Source organism: Oreochromis aureus, linkage group 15, assembly GCF_013358895.1.
Source record: "Oreochromis aureus strain Israel breed Guangdong linkage group 15, ZZ_aureus, whole genome shotgun sequence".
Classification (NCBI taxonomy): Eukaryota; Metazoa; Chordata; class Actinopteri; order Cichliformes; family Cichlidae; genus Oreochromis; species Oreochromis aureus.
The window spans coordinates 1,692,281-1,706,141 of record NC_052956.1 but is presented as its reverse complement, the minus strand read 5'-3'; the positions used below and the strand labels follow the sequence as shown (position 1 = coordinate 1,706,141).

Genomic DNA, 13,861 nt, shown 5'->3' with positions numbered 1-13,861 from the left:
TTAAGAAAGCTAGCTGTAGTGCATTCTCCTGTACCTAACCTAAAGGTGAATTTCAACAAGATGGATGTATTTATTCATAATTTGCTGTTTGTTACTATTGTTTATAATATTAAGGCTGAAGCATGTGCACTCTTGGCTACCAAGCACCCACTTGCAAGGTGTTAGGATAAATATCCTGGGTGTAATGTAATGTTTACTGTAAGCTCTGTGACTGAATTGTCCAAGCTGACAGGAAAAGCTAAGAAGTGTAGCCATGACCCTTTGTTCATATCCAGATTCACAAACAGCAAGGGTATCATGAAGGAGTGATCGTCAGAGAGCGTTAGCTTGCATCATTAACTGCTACTGCTGCCAACAGGATTAGAGTCTTGAGAGTGGACGTCGCCCGCCGGTTTGTGGAGTCCCATTTTGAGACTGGACGTGATGCGGACGGGTGGGCCTGAATGTGAAATTGGCAAACAACTTGCAGTTGACAAACTGTTAGCCAATAAATGTGCATCTTCATACCGCAGATAATCCTCCAATCTGAAACACAGCATGATCAAGATTTACAAAAGAGATTTATTTATTCAGTAGAACCCAAAATGAGAGACTGAGCCCATAACCTCGACAAGACAGTGCATACAGAGGTAAAGACAGAAACCTGCTGTCCTATAGACTTCTGCACAATGTATTCCACATTTACTCCTTAATGATTTATCATTTTTTTATATACTATAAACAAACACTGTCAGTCAGAACCAAAAACTGCCATCCCACAGAGAACGTCAATGATGACGGCGCTCGCAGCTAAACATAAATATAATTTCTCGAAGGTAAATCAAGTGAACTGTATTTATTTAAGAATCCCTTCTTTGGATGCAGTTTTGGATCAATTCAGTAAAGTCAATTACCAACGACGTGCACAGCAACTCGTGATTTCTAACAGACTGTAAATGAGCGCACATCAAAAGCAACTTTCCTGTGTTACATCGACTGCAGATGTTTGCCTGGCGACAACCACTCAGCACTCTTTCCATCACAAATGGGGGAATGTTTTGCTCATCAAAGCCTTGTTTCTGGGCCAGCAGTACTGCAGCACCACGGGTTTTACTTTCTCCAAGGAGGGTATTTATGACTTCGGCCTGAAGAATGCAGCTGTGAACAAGGAGTTCATGACTCGGGGAGATTATGTGACTCGCAACGATCCTCGCTGCGGTCTCGCATCGCAGTTGAGCACTTTCTCATGTCGCTGTGGTGAAACTTGGAGGCAGCTTTGTATGCAAACCTACATTTGCTTCTTCGATAATGTACGTAGAAAAGTAGAAAGCTGACAAGATGAATAGTTTAAATATCGTTTAAATGAAACACGACCAGCACAGGTTGTGTTTCATTTACCAATTTTAATTGCCAGTTAAATCAGTTTGGTTGCTGACTTACTTTTTATATATCACTATTGGACCATTTCAAAGCAGCGGTGAGGTTTGACCCACGTCACACTCGGGTGGGGATAACTATCATCATCTTTTAAATCTTGTTCTGAGGAACCTATTATAGCTCCAGAAAGGGGCAAATTAGCTAATATTATTTCTTAGTCTTTTGATTGGTCAGATAAACACAGCTGAACTCTAAAACAAAACTGAGGTGAAACTCAAACAACAGCCACTTATTGAAAAGTTTAGTCTCAGGATTTCCTTCCATCAGTGATATTCACCCTCATAAATGCTTCAACCCTACAGAGGTTAGATTTTCTGCTTCTTTAGGGAAGATGTTTCTAAATGTAAGCAAAAGAATAATTATAACACATTTGCTTTTGTTTTCTCTAAAGCAAAACTTCACCCAGTCGTCCTGGGTTTTGAGTCTCAGCAGAGCTTCAGTGATGTCGGTGAACCTCTGTGGGCTGAGACGTTGCACATGCTGAACTTAGATCTAACATGAAAACAAAGAGAGAGAGCCCATTTCCTCCTGGTCACCTCCAGAAAGCTGGGAGCCTTTTGCTTTCACTATTCATCACCGTCTCCATTCATTATGGGCACTACCAGACGGCGACTAGCGCTCAAGGTCACAGCTGCTCCGTCCCACCTGGAACAGCGACTCCTCTGACCCACTGGCCCGGCATATGGAAGTGCTATCTTGCTCCATGTGCTCCGGGAGAGAAAGTTAAACTTTAATCTGGCTGGCTACTGGGGAATTTGCTCAAAGTTTCCTTGGCAGGTGGCGTTTTAATTATTTAAAATGTTCACATTTAGTCTTGCCACAAATGACTTCTGAAGAACAACAACTCGAAGCCAGAACAGCCAATTTATTCCATTTCGCCCTTCCTCCTTGTTGTGATTGCTGTGCATGCATAAACATCTTCTCTATTAAAAAAAAACTCATCCAGCTCAACATCATTAATATTGTTGTTTTTTTTTTAATTTCAAGCGTACCAGACGCACAATTCCTTTCAATCAAGCAAACCAGACAGAGACGAAGTGCTGTTCAGGTCCAAGCCAATTATTCCTCTATACTTGTGTTAGAAGACATCACCTTTCTTATGATAACAGGCTCCCCGAGGAACCCAACACCGCAATGTAAGCTAGACAGAGAAATCACCAATTAGCATACAAATGCGCAGAAGTTCCACTCCGCGCAGCTTCACGGAAAAAAGACAGCGAGGACATGTACATATATTGTGAGCTTGAAAAACAAGCTAAATTGCCAGGTCAACGTGAGAGTTTTTACCTGGCAGTAAGCCACAGAGCCGTGCAGTTACAGGCGTCCAATCAAAAGCAGTTTAGGCAGTGTTTCTAATACTGTGGATGCTGCAGTTTGTAATAATCTCTGTAAACTCACCGAGCTAGCATGGCAGGTTACTTATCTTTCTATGAAACATTAAAACCAACATGCTACACTTCATAGATCTCAGTAAATATATACGCTTTTTTCATGTGAGGTGCACATCCTGAGGGGGGTGCAAGTGAGTTGGCTATAGAAAGTTGAGACTGTGAGGTAAAAGTGCATTCAAACCTCTCAGCACGCAATATGCACCATTAATACTTCCACTTTAAAAGACGGGGTTGGATAAAGTGGGCCTAAGTTTGTAAAATGTGCAACATTATACTTCCTATTGATGCACAAAGTGTCCAGATTATGGCTACAGTAGTTTTAACACATGGCCAAAATAAAACAAATAATATTAGTAGATGATGGCAAAACCTATTAAAATGATTACTAACCATCTTGATTCATACCTTAGATACAGTTCACTGCAATCTGTTACCATTGGCCGGTCAACTCTATCATCGCCTCCAGGAAACTGCCGCAACACAAACTGACCATTATAAGCTTCACAATGGCACCATTTGTTGCAGGAGTCTGGTTGTGGGTTGCATCACACTGTAAACAGCGGGGGCTGCTTTTTAGTGTGTCTGCACCTGTAAACACCACCCAGGTCAGGCAGCCAGACAGCAGTTTTCAGTGTAACCCCTTATCTTGTCACCAATTACAGTGCTCCGTATAGCCGGTGGCCAACTTTTCATAAGTTGTAAAAGGAAAGAAAACAGTTCATATTATGGAGAGTGCTGCAGTTTTTAAAGGCAAGTCTCCTCACAGACACTAAACAGCTTGTCAGGCCTGATTTAATGCACTCATTTCAGTGCTGAAAATATCTTTCTTATTTTAATGGTGCCGAGCACATTTTCTGTGCTGAGATACAGAGAAAGAAAAAAAAGGCTGTTCGCAGCTCACATGGCAATCTGGCGCTGAAAAATCTAAATTCAGAAGGACAAATTGAATTTACATTTCAAAACGGTCCCCTGATCGACAACCGCTGAAAATATCACCCCGCGTTCAACCCTTAAACACTGCCAGAGGAATTCCCGCGCTGTCTGTGCTGCGTTTGGGTGGCTTTAAACTCGGAACATCACATTTTAATGGCTGGCATCAAAAAGGGCGAGCACCTTCAGCAAACAGTGTTGCTTCGGAAAAGGGAAAAGTCGCCGGGCCTTTTTTCCTCCTTCACCTTCACGCAGGAATAATCACACACAGTGCTGCCTGTTCAGACCAATTTTCCATTCATTTACTTTTCATATAATTTCATCACACAGCAAGGTGATCCTAAATTGATTTGGGTGGTTTTTACTTAATGTTCATTGCGTCCACTCTTGGCAACCAATAGGCAGAGTCCAGTGACCCACTGTGACACACGATTAGCTCGACATATTGTGAAAGAGGCAAAGGCTTCACCTGCATTCAGGCTTTAATTAAAGACTACTGAGGGCAATGAAAGACGGGATAACGCTGGAGCGCAGCTTTAAACCAATCAGTTCAATGTTAATTCTGCCAGATGTCGACGTTTGTAATACCTGGAATAAGATTGCTTTAAATTGCATGCTTTAATGACTTTTCCACCATATTGAGGCTGATTAGAAGATGCTTAAATGTGGATCACAAAGTAAGGCTGTTATGGAGCTTTTACAAGGCACAAAATTGAATATTCCTTTAGCGGGGCGAAAAAAATAAAGCTACTCGGCGCTAACACCTGTTCACGGAACGATTCAAAGGCAGAAATTCACATTTGATTAGTTGCTGCCATATGGAATATGACAAACCACTTTCTTTGAAATGATTTACAGTGTTCACAAAAAACATGTTCTAGAAAACTGAGCGTACCAACTCTGTTCCTAGTGAGTACTTATCTCTGGGTTTTCAGATAAGTACTCACTGGGTAGGTGACTACTCAGCAGAGCTTACCAAATCAATAGATAAGATGGTTGTAGCACAAATAAGAGTTTTTAACAAGAGATTAGTTTTCACCAGACTGTACGACAGAATAGTCCTTTACTTACAATACATAAGAGCATAAAATAAATATATAACAGTGAAATGCTACTTAAGCAGCACTAATATTAAAAAATAAGTGCTATTACCTTATACACTAATTTTTATAACTAATGGCTAAGCAGCACTTTACCATAATAATAGATGTTATAGCTTTATGCACATAAACCTCCCTCTATAATGCAGAGCAACACTGAAATTTGGCGACAGCTAAGGGAAATAATAGATCATATAATTAAACTAGCAAATTTAACACATTCAGAATATTGTTGTTCTCATCTGCATAGCCTAACGTGATAATCATGTGGTTAAAAATCTGATGAATTTCTACAGTTAATTATATGTGTTGCTAATTTTAGCAGTGTCTATTTTATACTTCAATGTAAAATATAAAGCAGCAAGAAAACAACAAAGTCAATACTTCAAATATACCTGCTCGATTAAATGTAGGCTTTAAGCTCCAACACTGACAAAGGATGAAGCACCTGTGTAACGTGTAACTAACACAATGAACTTGCTACAGTATCGTTAGCTAATCTGACCCATTCAGAAAACGGCCGCTAACAGGTTCAAATTTAAGGTCGTGTGGTTGATGCGTCTGGAACCTGACATTTAATAAAATGCTATTTAATGTCATAACTAGACCACTGTAACAACTGTAAACTATTTTAAATTATATAACAATAAAATTAGCTAAAATCAGCTAGCTTAGCAAAATTTGACAGTTCTCAGTCTTCAATTATTATTTACTCTGAAAAGCTGTTTCTTAACTTTGAATACTTTACATGGATTGGAAGTTTCTTTTAACATATAATTTCCCTCCTGAAATTGTACTTTTAAACATTTGATACAGTTTGTTACATTTCTCGATGGCAGTCCTGATTTTCTTGCAAACATTTGTACACATCACAAAAGATTTTAATGATTAATCCAAACTGCGTGAATAATTCCTTTATGACTAGCTTCACCTCAGTGAAGAAGCCAGTCCTGGTAAATGCACAGGGGGGAGATTATACACTAAATCTTTCAAGGCAAGAGTTGCACAACACAGAAAGAGGGAGGAACAGACAGCAGATGATGCGAGTGCCAAAACCTCGATTCTTTTAACCACTTGGCCTCCACGTAAAGCCGACAATTCCGCAATAACAAATCACATTTTGACATTTGGGGATTTTGAGAAATATACCCATTTCCAGCTCAAAATACCAGAGTGGCACACCCTTTTGTTTCAGCTGTGGTTAATTGTCAGAGTGAATTAAGACTAGGCTAACGTGGGCTTCTTAGCAGGCTGGAGGTTACAGAGGCCACACTGGGATGCGGTCACGTGGAGGGAAAAACGTTGGACTTTGGTAAAACACAGGGATTGAGAGATCGAGCCCATCCTGGGGTTTAGTTGTGCCATACAAGCAGAATAAGAGAGTTTCCTGGATTCTCCCCAGCTGAATGCTAAGCTGCAGTGGCTACGCTAAGATGGCACAAGCTTCCCATATAGAAATAAGAGGATAACTTGGCATGGTGCGTACAGCACAAATCTTTGACACAGAATTGCCAGTTTCTGACCCAAAATAGATTTCACTCCGAGTGTGTTTTTGGGGAACATGTAGAGCAACAAGAATGCAGGATCACTCCAAAGAGCACATTCACTTCTTTGCTGGATACAAGGAAAAGAGTGATCGCTCAAATCCAATGGCTCTTTTATTTTCAAAAAGCTTCACTTAAGTATTTACAGTTTGTGCAAAAACATTTAAAGGTTTCAAGGACTTTACATTGTAAGTTCAACCTCAAGGCACATACATGGAACAACATCAATATTTCATCATGAGAACAGAAATTTAACTTTGGTTCCTAAGAAAACGTCTCGGTGTGGATGGCTAACGTAACACTGTGTCTCGGATGAGAAGCCAGGATGGCGACGTATCCAAACATAGCCATTTTACATGCACTGTAAGTTTCCAGCCTACTTCCTCTACACCAAAGAAAATCTGGTTGCTCGCGCTGCATCTCAACCGCGTGTGGCGATCGATCGGGAAGAAGAAATATTTGAAAGTCCAAACCCTGGTGTGATAACAAATGAAAGGCTATGAAGCTAAATACAGTACATGCAAAAAATTCTTGAATGAACATCACTGGCTAATAGATATTTGCAGCAAAGGTTCTGCCTGCAGGAAGCAAAGGGCGACTTTCCACCTTCTCAATTTCACGTGTTCTGTCTGAGGTGACCTCTCAATGATTAAACGTAATTATTTCAACGTGAATCAATGAGCTTCTCGGCACCCTGAAACTGTAATAAGCCCACACTCGCAGCCGTGTGTAAATTCCATTGGCTATGGCACTGCAGTGTCTTGATCGAAATTAAGACTAATGTGTGCTGCAAAACAACCACCAAAGCCTTTCCCAGTCTGGCTGAATCATTAGCAGTGCACCGCTTAATTTCTGGCACTATGGACGAACAGTCTCTTCGTTAGCTACTGTGTGTGTCACGCTTCCTGTTAACGCTGTTATTGTTGCTGCAGTCGGTCGGAGAAATGTGCTTTCTGTTCTTGCCGCCGTCTCTTTATGTCTCATCTTTCTACTCCCCTTTCTTCCTCCCACTTAACTCCCTCGCTCTCTCTCCCTCTCGTTAATCATTCATTCCTGCATAAAAGGTAAGGCAAATATCTGTCTCCGTTACACATTCACAGACAGGGGGAGATGCTAAATGTTGCAATGGATTCACCTGGCTTGCTTGATCGTGGGACTAAAATAGGGCTTTATATCTAAAATGAAAGAAAAAAAATTCCCAGCGGTAGCAGTTGTACATGTTCAAGTGTACTGCGTGGGATTATGGTCAGCTGTTAAAGCATGTAGCGAACCGTACATGGTGAACTGTCGGTTAGGTACCCAGCAGGGGAAAGCCGAGCACAGGTCAGGGCAGCCTGGTGTGTCTCGATGGACAGCGTGTATTGGGTTGGCTGATATGTGTATTAGTAGAAAAAGATTTAAACAAAAAGTGGAGACACTTTGATAACCACAGAAGATGTAGAACAACTTGAAATTATTTTTTTAAATGATTTACATACTTAAAGAGGAGCTGAGAAGTGAAAGACGGGTTTGCCGTTTTACAAAGTTCACTTTTTTTGCTGAGACTGATGAGAAGACTCGCATCACTTTCATATCTGTATAGCTTAGTTCAAGGATAAGCTAAAACTGTTATGTTCAACTCACCATTTACCAGCACCAAAGTCAACACCACTAATTAGCACATTAGTTCACATTTGTTTTTAATCTGTGCAAAAATATGAAGTCTAAAAACAACATTTTACAGTAAATTTTATTAGCCTTAGCCTGAGCACGCTAGCTATTTTCCAGTTTTCAGACTTGAAGCTCAACTAGGATAACAGGCAGCCGGTGACAGTGTCCCTTATAGTGAGCAGAGTAGTATGATTGTGCCTTTTTTCACATGATTGATAACGTTATTATTTCGCCAAAAATATTCACAAAAATAGACATTTGGATATGATGGCAAAAAAGAAATTAAAAAACCCTATCAACAAATCAATCATTGCTATCAATCATCCTTAGCTTTACATAAATTATCTAAGCCACCTGCATATTAATTTAGAAGTTGAGGAATAATAGGTGGTTTCTTACAAAAGTAAGGAGAAGATTGACGCCATAGACATGAAGCTAGAGTCAAGAGCAGATGAGCTTAGCTTGAAGCAGACAGGGCTACAGCTAATCTCGCTATGTCCAATATCTACATTAGATCACAATTGTTTAATCTGTACAAAAATTTGAAGTCTAAAAATGACCTTGTGGTTTTACAGCGTAGAAGACTTCATAGTTTGTTTGCGAGTGCAAACAAGCTGTTTTCATGGTTTCACTTTCTAAGCTATGCTAGGTTAGGCTAGCTGGCTGCCGGTGCTAGCACTGTTTTTTAGCATGCTAACAGTAAAGTGGTGTTGATTAGTTTTTTAATAGGAGATTTTACTGCACAACTATCATGACCAAAAAACACAACTGACAATGACAATGTTGTTGTGATAGCTAAAACATATTTGCTATTGATCCTTGTTCATTGCTATGCTAGCTATAACGCTTTTCTGAGAAAACAAAGCTACTGATTCATATCTTGCTGAAATTATATATCTTGGGTTTTGTTTCTTTTTTTGGGCAAATGAACTGCAAAGAGTAAATCTGTGACCTAAATACACAAAAAGTGTACAACAAAGAACAATTAGGCTACATGATAATATACGATATTCTGAAATGTTACAAAAATATTTTATGATTAAACTCTAGATTTTTTTTCCAGCTAAACACTCAGAAAACCATTAAACAAAATTTAATGACAGAGATTTTATCTTTTAAAAAAATTACCACTTCCATCTAAAAACCAAATTAATTTTCATTACATAAAAATAATTTTAGAGCGACCCTAAATTACATTTTAAGATGGATGATTTAATTCATTAAAGTATTCAATTAATAGTTGAACAGATTTTAAGCACTGGAATAGCAAACAGGCCAATTTATCACAATCTGAGCTATTGCTGGAGTCATAGGAAGAGCGCTTACTTTTAATCTCAACGCTTAGCACGAGCCCTTAAAAAATCTCTGGATTGTAAAAATTGATCTTAGGTTGTGCCGACTCTCTGTCGGGTACAGTGCATTTGAACAGCTGAATCTGTGTGCCTCGCAAAGAGTTAAAAACTGCCTCTCTGCATGAGCTTCGGGCAGCCATGTGAAAATAAGGCCTACATATTTCTCTCCCTTTTTTGGTTGAGGATTATACGAAGGGGGGAAAGAAAAGGGAAGGAGCTCTTTAAGCTTGGCCCCTCAAAATAAAATCTTGTCAAATCAAATAAAGCTTCCTTAAGAAGTGCATAATGAAGACCTCACACTGGCACCCTCACATTCAATGCAAAGAGAAGCCACCAACGCTTACAAGCTGAAGGGCAAGGAAAGTGGTTTTTTTGAGCCGTGCACGGATCGGAGCGAAGAGTCGGACGCTGACACTGGAAGGCAGACAGAGTGGCAATCATCCTCTCAGAGATGCTGTTGTGAAGTGAGCAGCTGCATTGTTTAGGCTGAGCAAAGCGTGAATTAAAAAGGCCACACTATAAGTGCGGACAAAAGGATAAATAATGAGAAGCTAGATGAAGCGCTCGGTCGCAGCGCAGTGTGCGATCACGGGCGGGGTGCGAGTCCATTGTTGTAATTTCCTAATTTATCACAAAGTCTAATGGACGATGGGACAAGGTTGAGATAAGTGGCTGTATAATTAGTGTTATGTGTGAGCCATATCAAAATTCATCATGCTCTCCACACACACACACACACACACACACACACACACACACACACACACACAAATCATCTCATAATGGACCGGAGTGGTGAAAATCCATATCATTTAGCCACCAAACACAGAAACACTGTTAGTTTTAAATGATTCCACATCATTAAGTAGCCCAATGAGCAAAAATACTCGACACAATGCTGTTCAAGCATGAGTAATGTTGTCTGGGTAATGGGCTCGGGGGAAATGGTGGAGGTAAAGTGATCTCTCTGGCCTGTCTTTCTATGTACCACACACACACACACACACACACACACACACAACGCTGAGGAAAACTGCCCCCTTGTGGCCTCACTTGCTAAAACATTGGGGGAAAAAAGAAGCTGAACTAACGAATGTTTCTTCAAAGGAAAGGATCAGCAAGAATCAGCACATTCAAGCATGATTTTAGAAACAATAGTCGCTTGTTGCTTTTAAGCTCACATTAAAAACCATTTTTTGGTGACATCTTTTCCAAAACCCACCAATTCTACCTGGAAACGAACAGAACAAAGATGCTTTTAGTGTTAAGAAACTTCAGTCCAGGCTTTTTAACAACACCGATGATATTCCCAACCTGCACGGCCGTGCACAACCCCCGTCACACACCACCACCTACCTCTGCTCATTTCCTGCCTTGCTGCCATTAATAAGAAAGTGCACTTCAATTCTCACGTTTTCTTTTTTTCCTTTTAAACACGCCGTCACTGAACCAGCGCCATATTTCCTCTAATCAGCAGTGTTTGGATTTCCCCGTCTGCTGTGTTGTTCTGGGGAGGCTGTTTTTATTATTCTTTTGATTTTTTTGCAGGGTTTCAAAGTGTGAAAAGGTCGTATTTTGCTTCTGTGGTTAGCAAAGGATCCCAGCCCTCCTAAAGCGCCCCCTCCCCCAAAAAACATTTCCAAGGCTGACAGCAAATTTTTTTTTGTCAGAAGCTACACCCAGGGTGCCGTGATTGTACAAATCCATGTTCATGTACAGTACTGACCGTTAAAACAACTTCCAAAACCCTGCTGGTTATAAAAAAAAGAAACACTTGTGTCTGTTTTTCTAGGAATAAAAAAGATAGCAGAGAATCCCACATTATTATCCACAGTATAAATTACATCGTAGACAGAACTTGGAAATATATATAATACAGTTATATTTCACTATAATTTTTTATATTTTTCAATGTCTAGACAAACAGTGTGTGTGTGTGTTTATGCAAGTCTTTTTGCTTTGTGTGTGTGTGTGTGTGTGTGTGTGTGTGTGTGTGTGTGTGTGTGTGTGAATGCTGCTGTACTGAGTGTCTGCAGCATCACGTGTGGCAGAACTCTGTACTGGGCACGTTGCTGCTCTTGCAGTAGGCTATGCTGTTGTTACTGAGGTGACAGTCTCTAAATCCAATGCCCCCGTTGGGAGTGTAGATGGGCTGGATGCGGAAATCTCCCTTGAGCAGCTGCTCATTGTTCAGCGCCACTATCTGGAAACTGGTCTCAGTCATCTCCAGAATGGAGTTATCCTTCTTGGTTCCAGCCTCGCAGTAGTCGTCTTTTCTCCTGCCGCGGTTGTATTTCCACTTGGTCGAAGACGACCGGTTCTTCCTGTGCATGTGCCAGCAGAACAAGCTGAGCAGCGTAACCAGGACGATAAGAACAGCCCCTCCTATGATCCCAGCCATTAGCAGCGTGGAGCTGATGCTGTCCTGAGGAGCCTGCTCTCTGCCCGGAGGCTTGGTGGTCACTGGCGGCTTGGTCCTGGCCTCGGAGCATATAGTATCCTCCCCGGGCCTATAGGAGTTAAGGGTGTCCAGGACGTGCACGCAGATCCGATACACAGACCGGGGATCCAGGTTGGTGAGGCTGATGCGCCGCAGGTCCCCGCTCACCGTCCTCTCCCGCATTCCTTCGTTGATTTGGCTTTGGCCCCTTTTGACCCAAGTGACCTTGTAGGCAGTGACAGTAAAGTAGGAAGCCCAGCTCACGTCGATGTTGGTGGAGTTGACCACGTGGAAGGAGATCTGAAGGGGGTCCTCGTAAGGAGGCAGGGGTCCGGCGGGGTTGTTAAGTAAGGGGGGCAGCGTGGGGGAGGGGGAGTCAAAGTAGTAAGGGATGGATGAAGTGATGAGGGTGGAAATCATGGTGGTGACAGGGGTGGTGGTGGGTGGGGGAGGGGGTGTGGAGCGGAGGGTGGGCCAGGGCGGCTGGTCGGGTTGAATGGGGCACTCGATAATATCCAGCGTGAGCTCTCTGATTGTCATGCCACGCACCTTCTCCGGACTCGAGCACGTAAACCCGCGGGCGTTGACAGAGGAAGGCAGCGATTTGAGCCACACCACCACCCATTTTACGGTGCAGTCGCAGCGCCACGGGTTGTTTCGCACTATGAGGTGCCTCAGGCTGGACAGGCCATCGAACACACCTTGCGTGAGAGTCTGAAGCTGGTTGCTGGAGATATCCAGTCTTTCCAGCCTGTTCAGACCCGCAAACGCCGCCACGGGGATCTGGTCGATCTGGTTCTCCTGTAGGCTGAGTTTGACCAGCGACTGGCTGGGCAGGAGAGGAGGGGGGAAAGTCAGTGAATTGCGGGCCAGAGCCAACTCGCGGAGGTTGGCCAGGTCCTGGAAGGTCCCTGGTGCGATGCCCTCGTCTGTCAGCAGGTTCCCGTCCAGCAGGAGGCGCTGTAGACGTGTCACATTCTGGAAGGCCTCCTCTGCAATGACAGCAATGCGGTTCTCATCTAACCGCAGCTCCTTCAGGTCTTCGGGAAGACCAATGGGAACGCTGCTTAAGTGGTTCTTGGTGAGGAAGAGGAGTTTGAGGCTGACCGCCTCCCTGAAGGCCCCTTCTTCCACCCCTACTGTGGAGATGGAGTTATCGTCAAGGTGTAGCTCCTCTAGTTTAGTCAACTGGGCAAGAGCTGCCTTGGAGATCGTTTGGATATTGTTCTCCTGGAGGTGCAGGACCTTTGTGTTTTTGGGCAGATTCACGGGGAATTCGTCGAGCTGGTTGCCGTAAAGGTACACAGTTTCTACGGAGGCCAGATTGTGAAGTTCCACAGGGAAACCAGCATTGTTGATCTGGTTGTTGTGGAGGTAGAGGACCTTGTAGCCCTCCTGTATCCCCAGAGGCACTGATGTCAGGCTGCGTTCGTTGCAGTACACAAACCCTTTGTCACAACGACACTCTTGCGGACAAGAGGCACCTGGGCTGAATTGCATTTGGAGGCTTAGGATGACAGTCAACCAAAATTGCAAGAATGAAGCCCAATCTTTATTCCAGGGTCCAGCCAGAAACTCCATAGTGGAAAAACAAACAGGGGGAAAAAGGCAAACCAACAATTTAAAAAAAAAAAAAAACTGGTGGGAGGGAATAAAAAAAAATGAAAATCAGAGAGGCAAATGACGTATATATCCACCAAAAACCAGACCCATGAAAATATAAAAAAAAACGTCCAACTAGGATTGTTAAGTAATGATGCAGTTAGCTAGGAAAAGAGCAGGAAACTGTGGGAGTAATCCTGTAAATGCTAGTCCTCAGCCGAAGAGCGATGGTCTCATTAGTGGTGGCCAGTCCTCTGACTGACTCCATCCATGCTGAGACATCAGACCATAGCAGGACTCTTCTCTCGCTGCTCCATGCAGAGCTCAGCCAGGGCCAATTTGAGCGCCACCGCAGGCTCCGCTCGCCTGTCCGTCACACACTGCTGGTCCCAGACCAGGGCAGAGTCCAAGGGGGGTGACATTTGGATCCAGAGAC

At 42.6% G+C, this 13,861-nt stretch overlaps 1 protein-coding gene across 4 annotated transcripts in view; it reads right to left on the bottom strand.

Annotated features, from left to right (window-relative positions):
* Positions 1-543: 543 nt before the first annotated feature.
* Positions 544-13,861, bottom strand: part of flrt2 (fibronectin leucine rich transmembrane protein 2) — a 53,239-nt gene continuing 39,921 nt past the window's right edge. For all 4 annotated transcript variants that reach the window (XM_039598476.1, XM_039598475.1, XM_039598478.1 and 1 more), the window contains exon 2: positions 544-13,861. In XM_039598476.1, coding sequence (XP_039454410.1) covers positions 11,422-13,404 — 1,983 coding nt within the window. In that variant the 5' untranslated portion in view covers positions 13,405-13,861 and the 3' untranslated portion in view covers positions 544-11,421.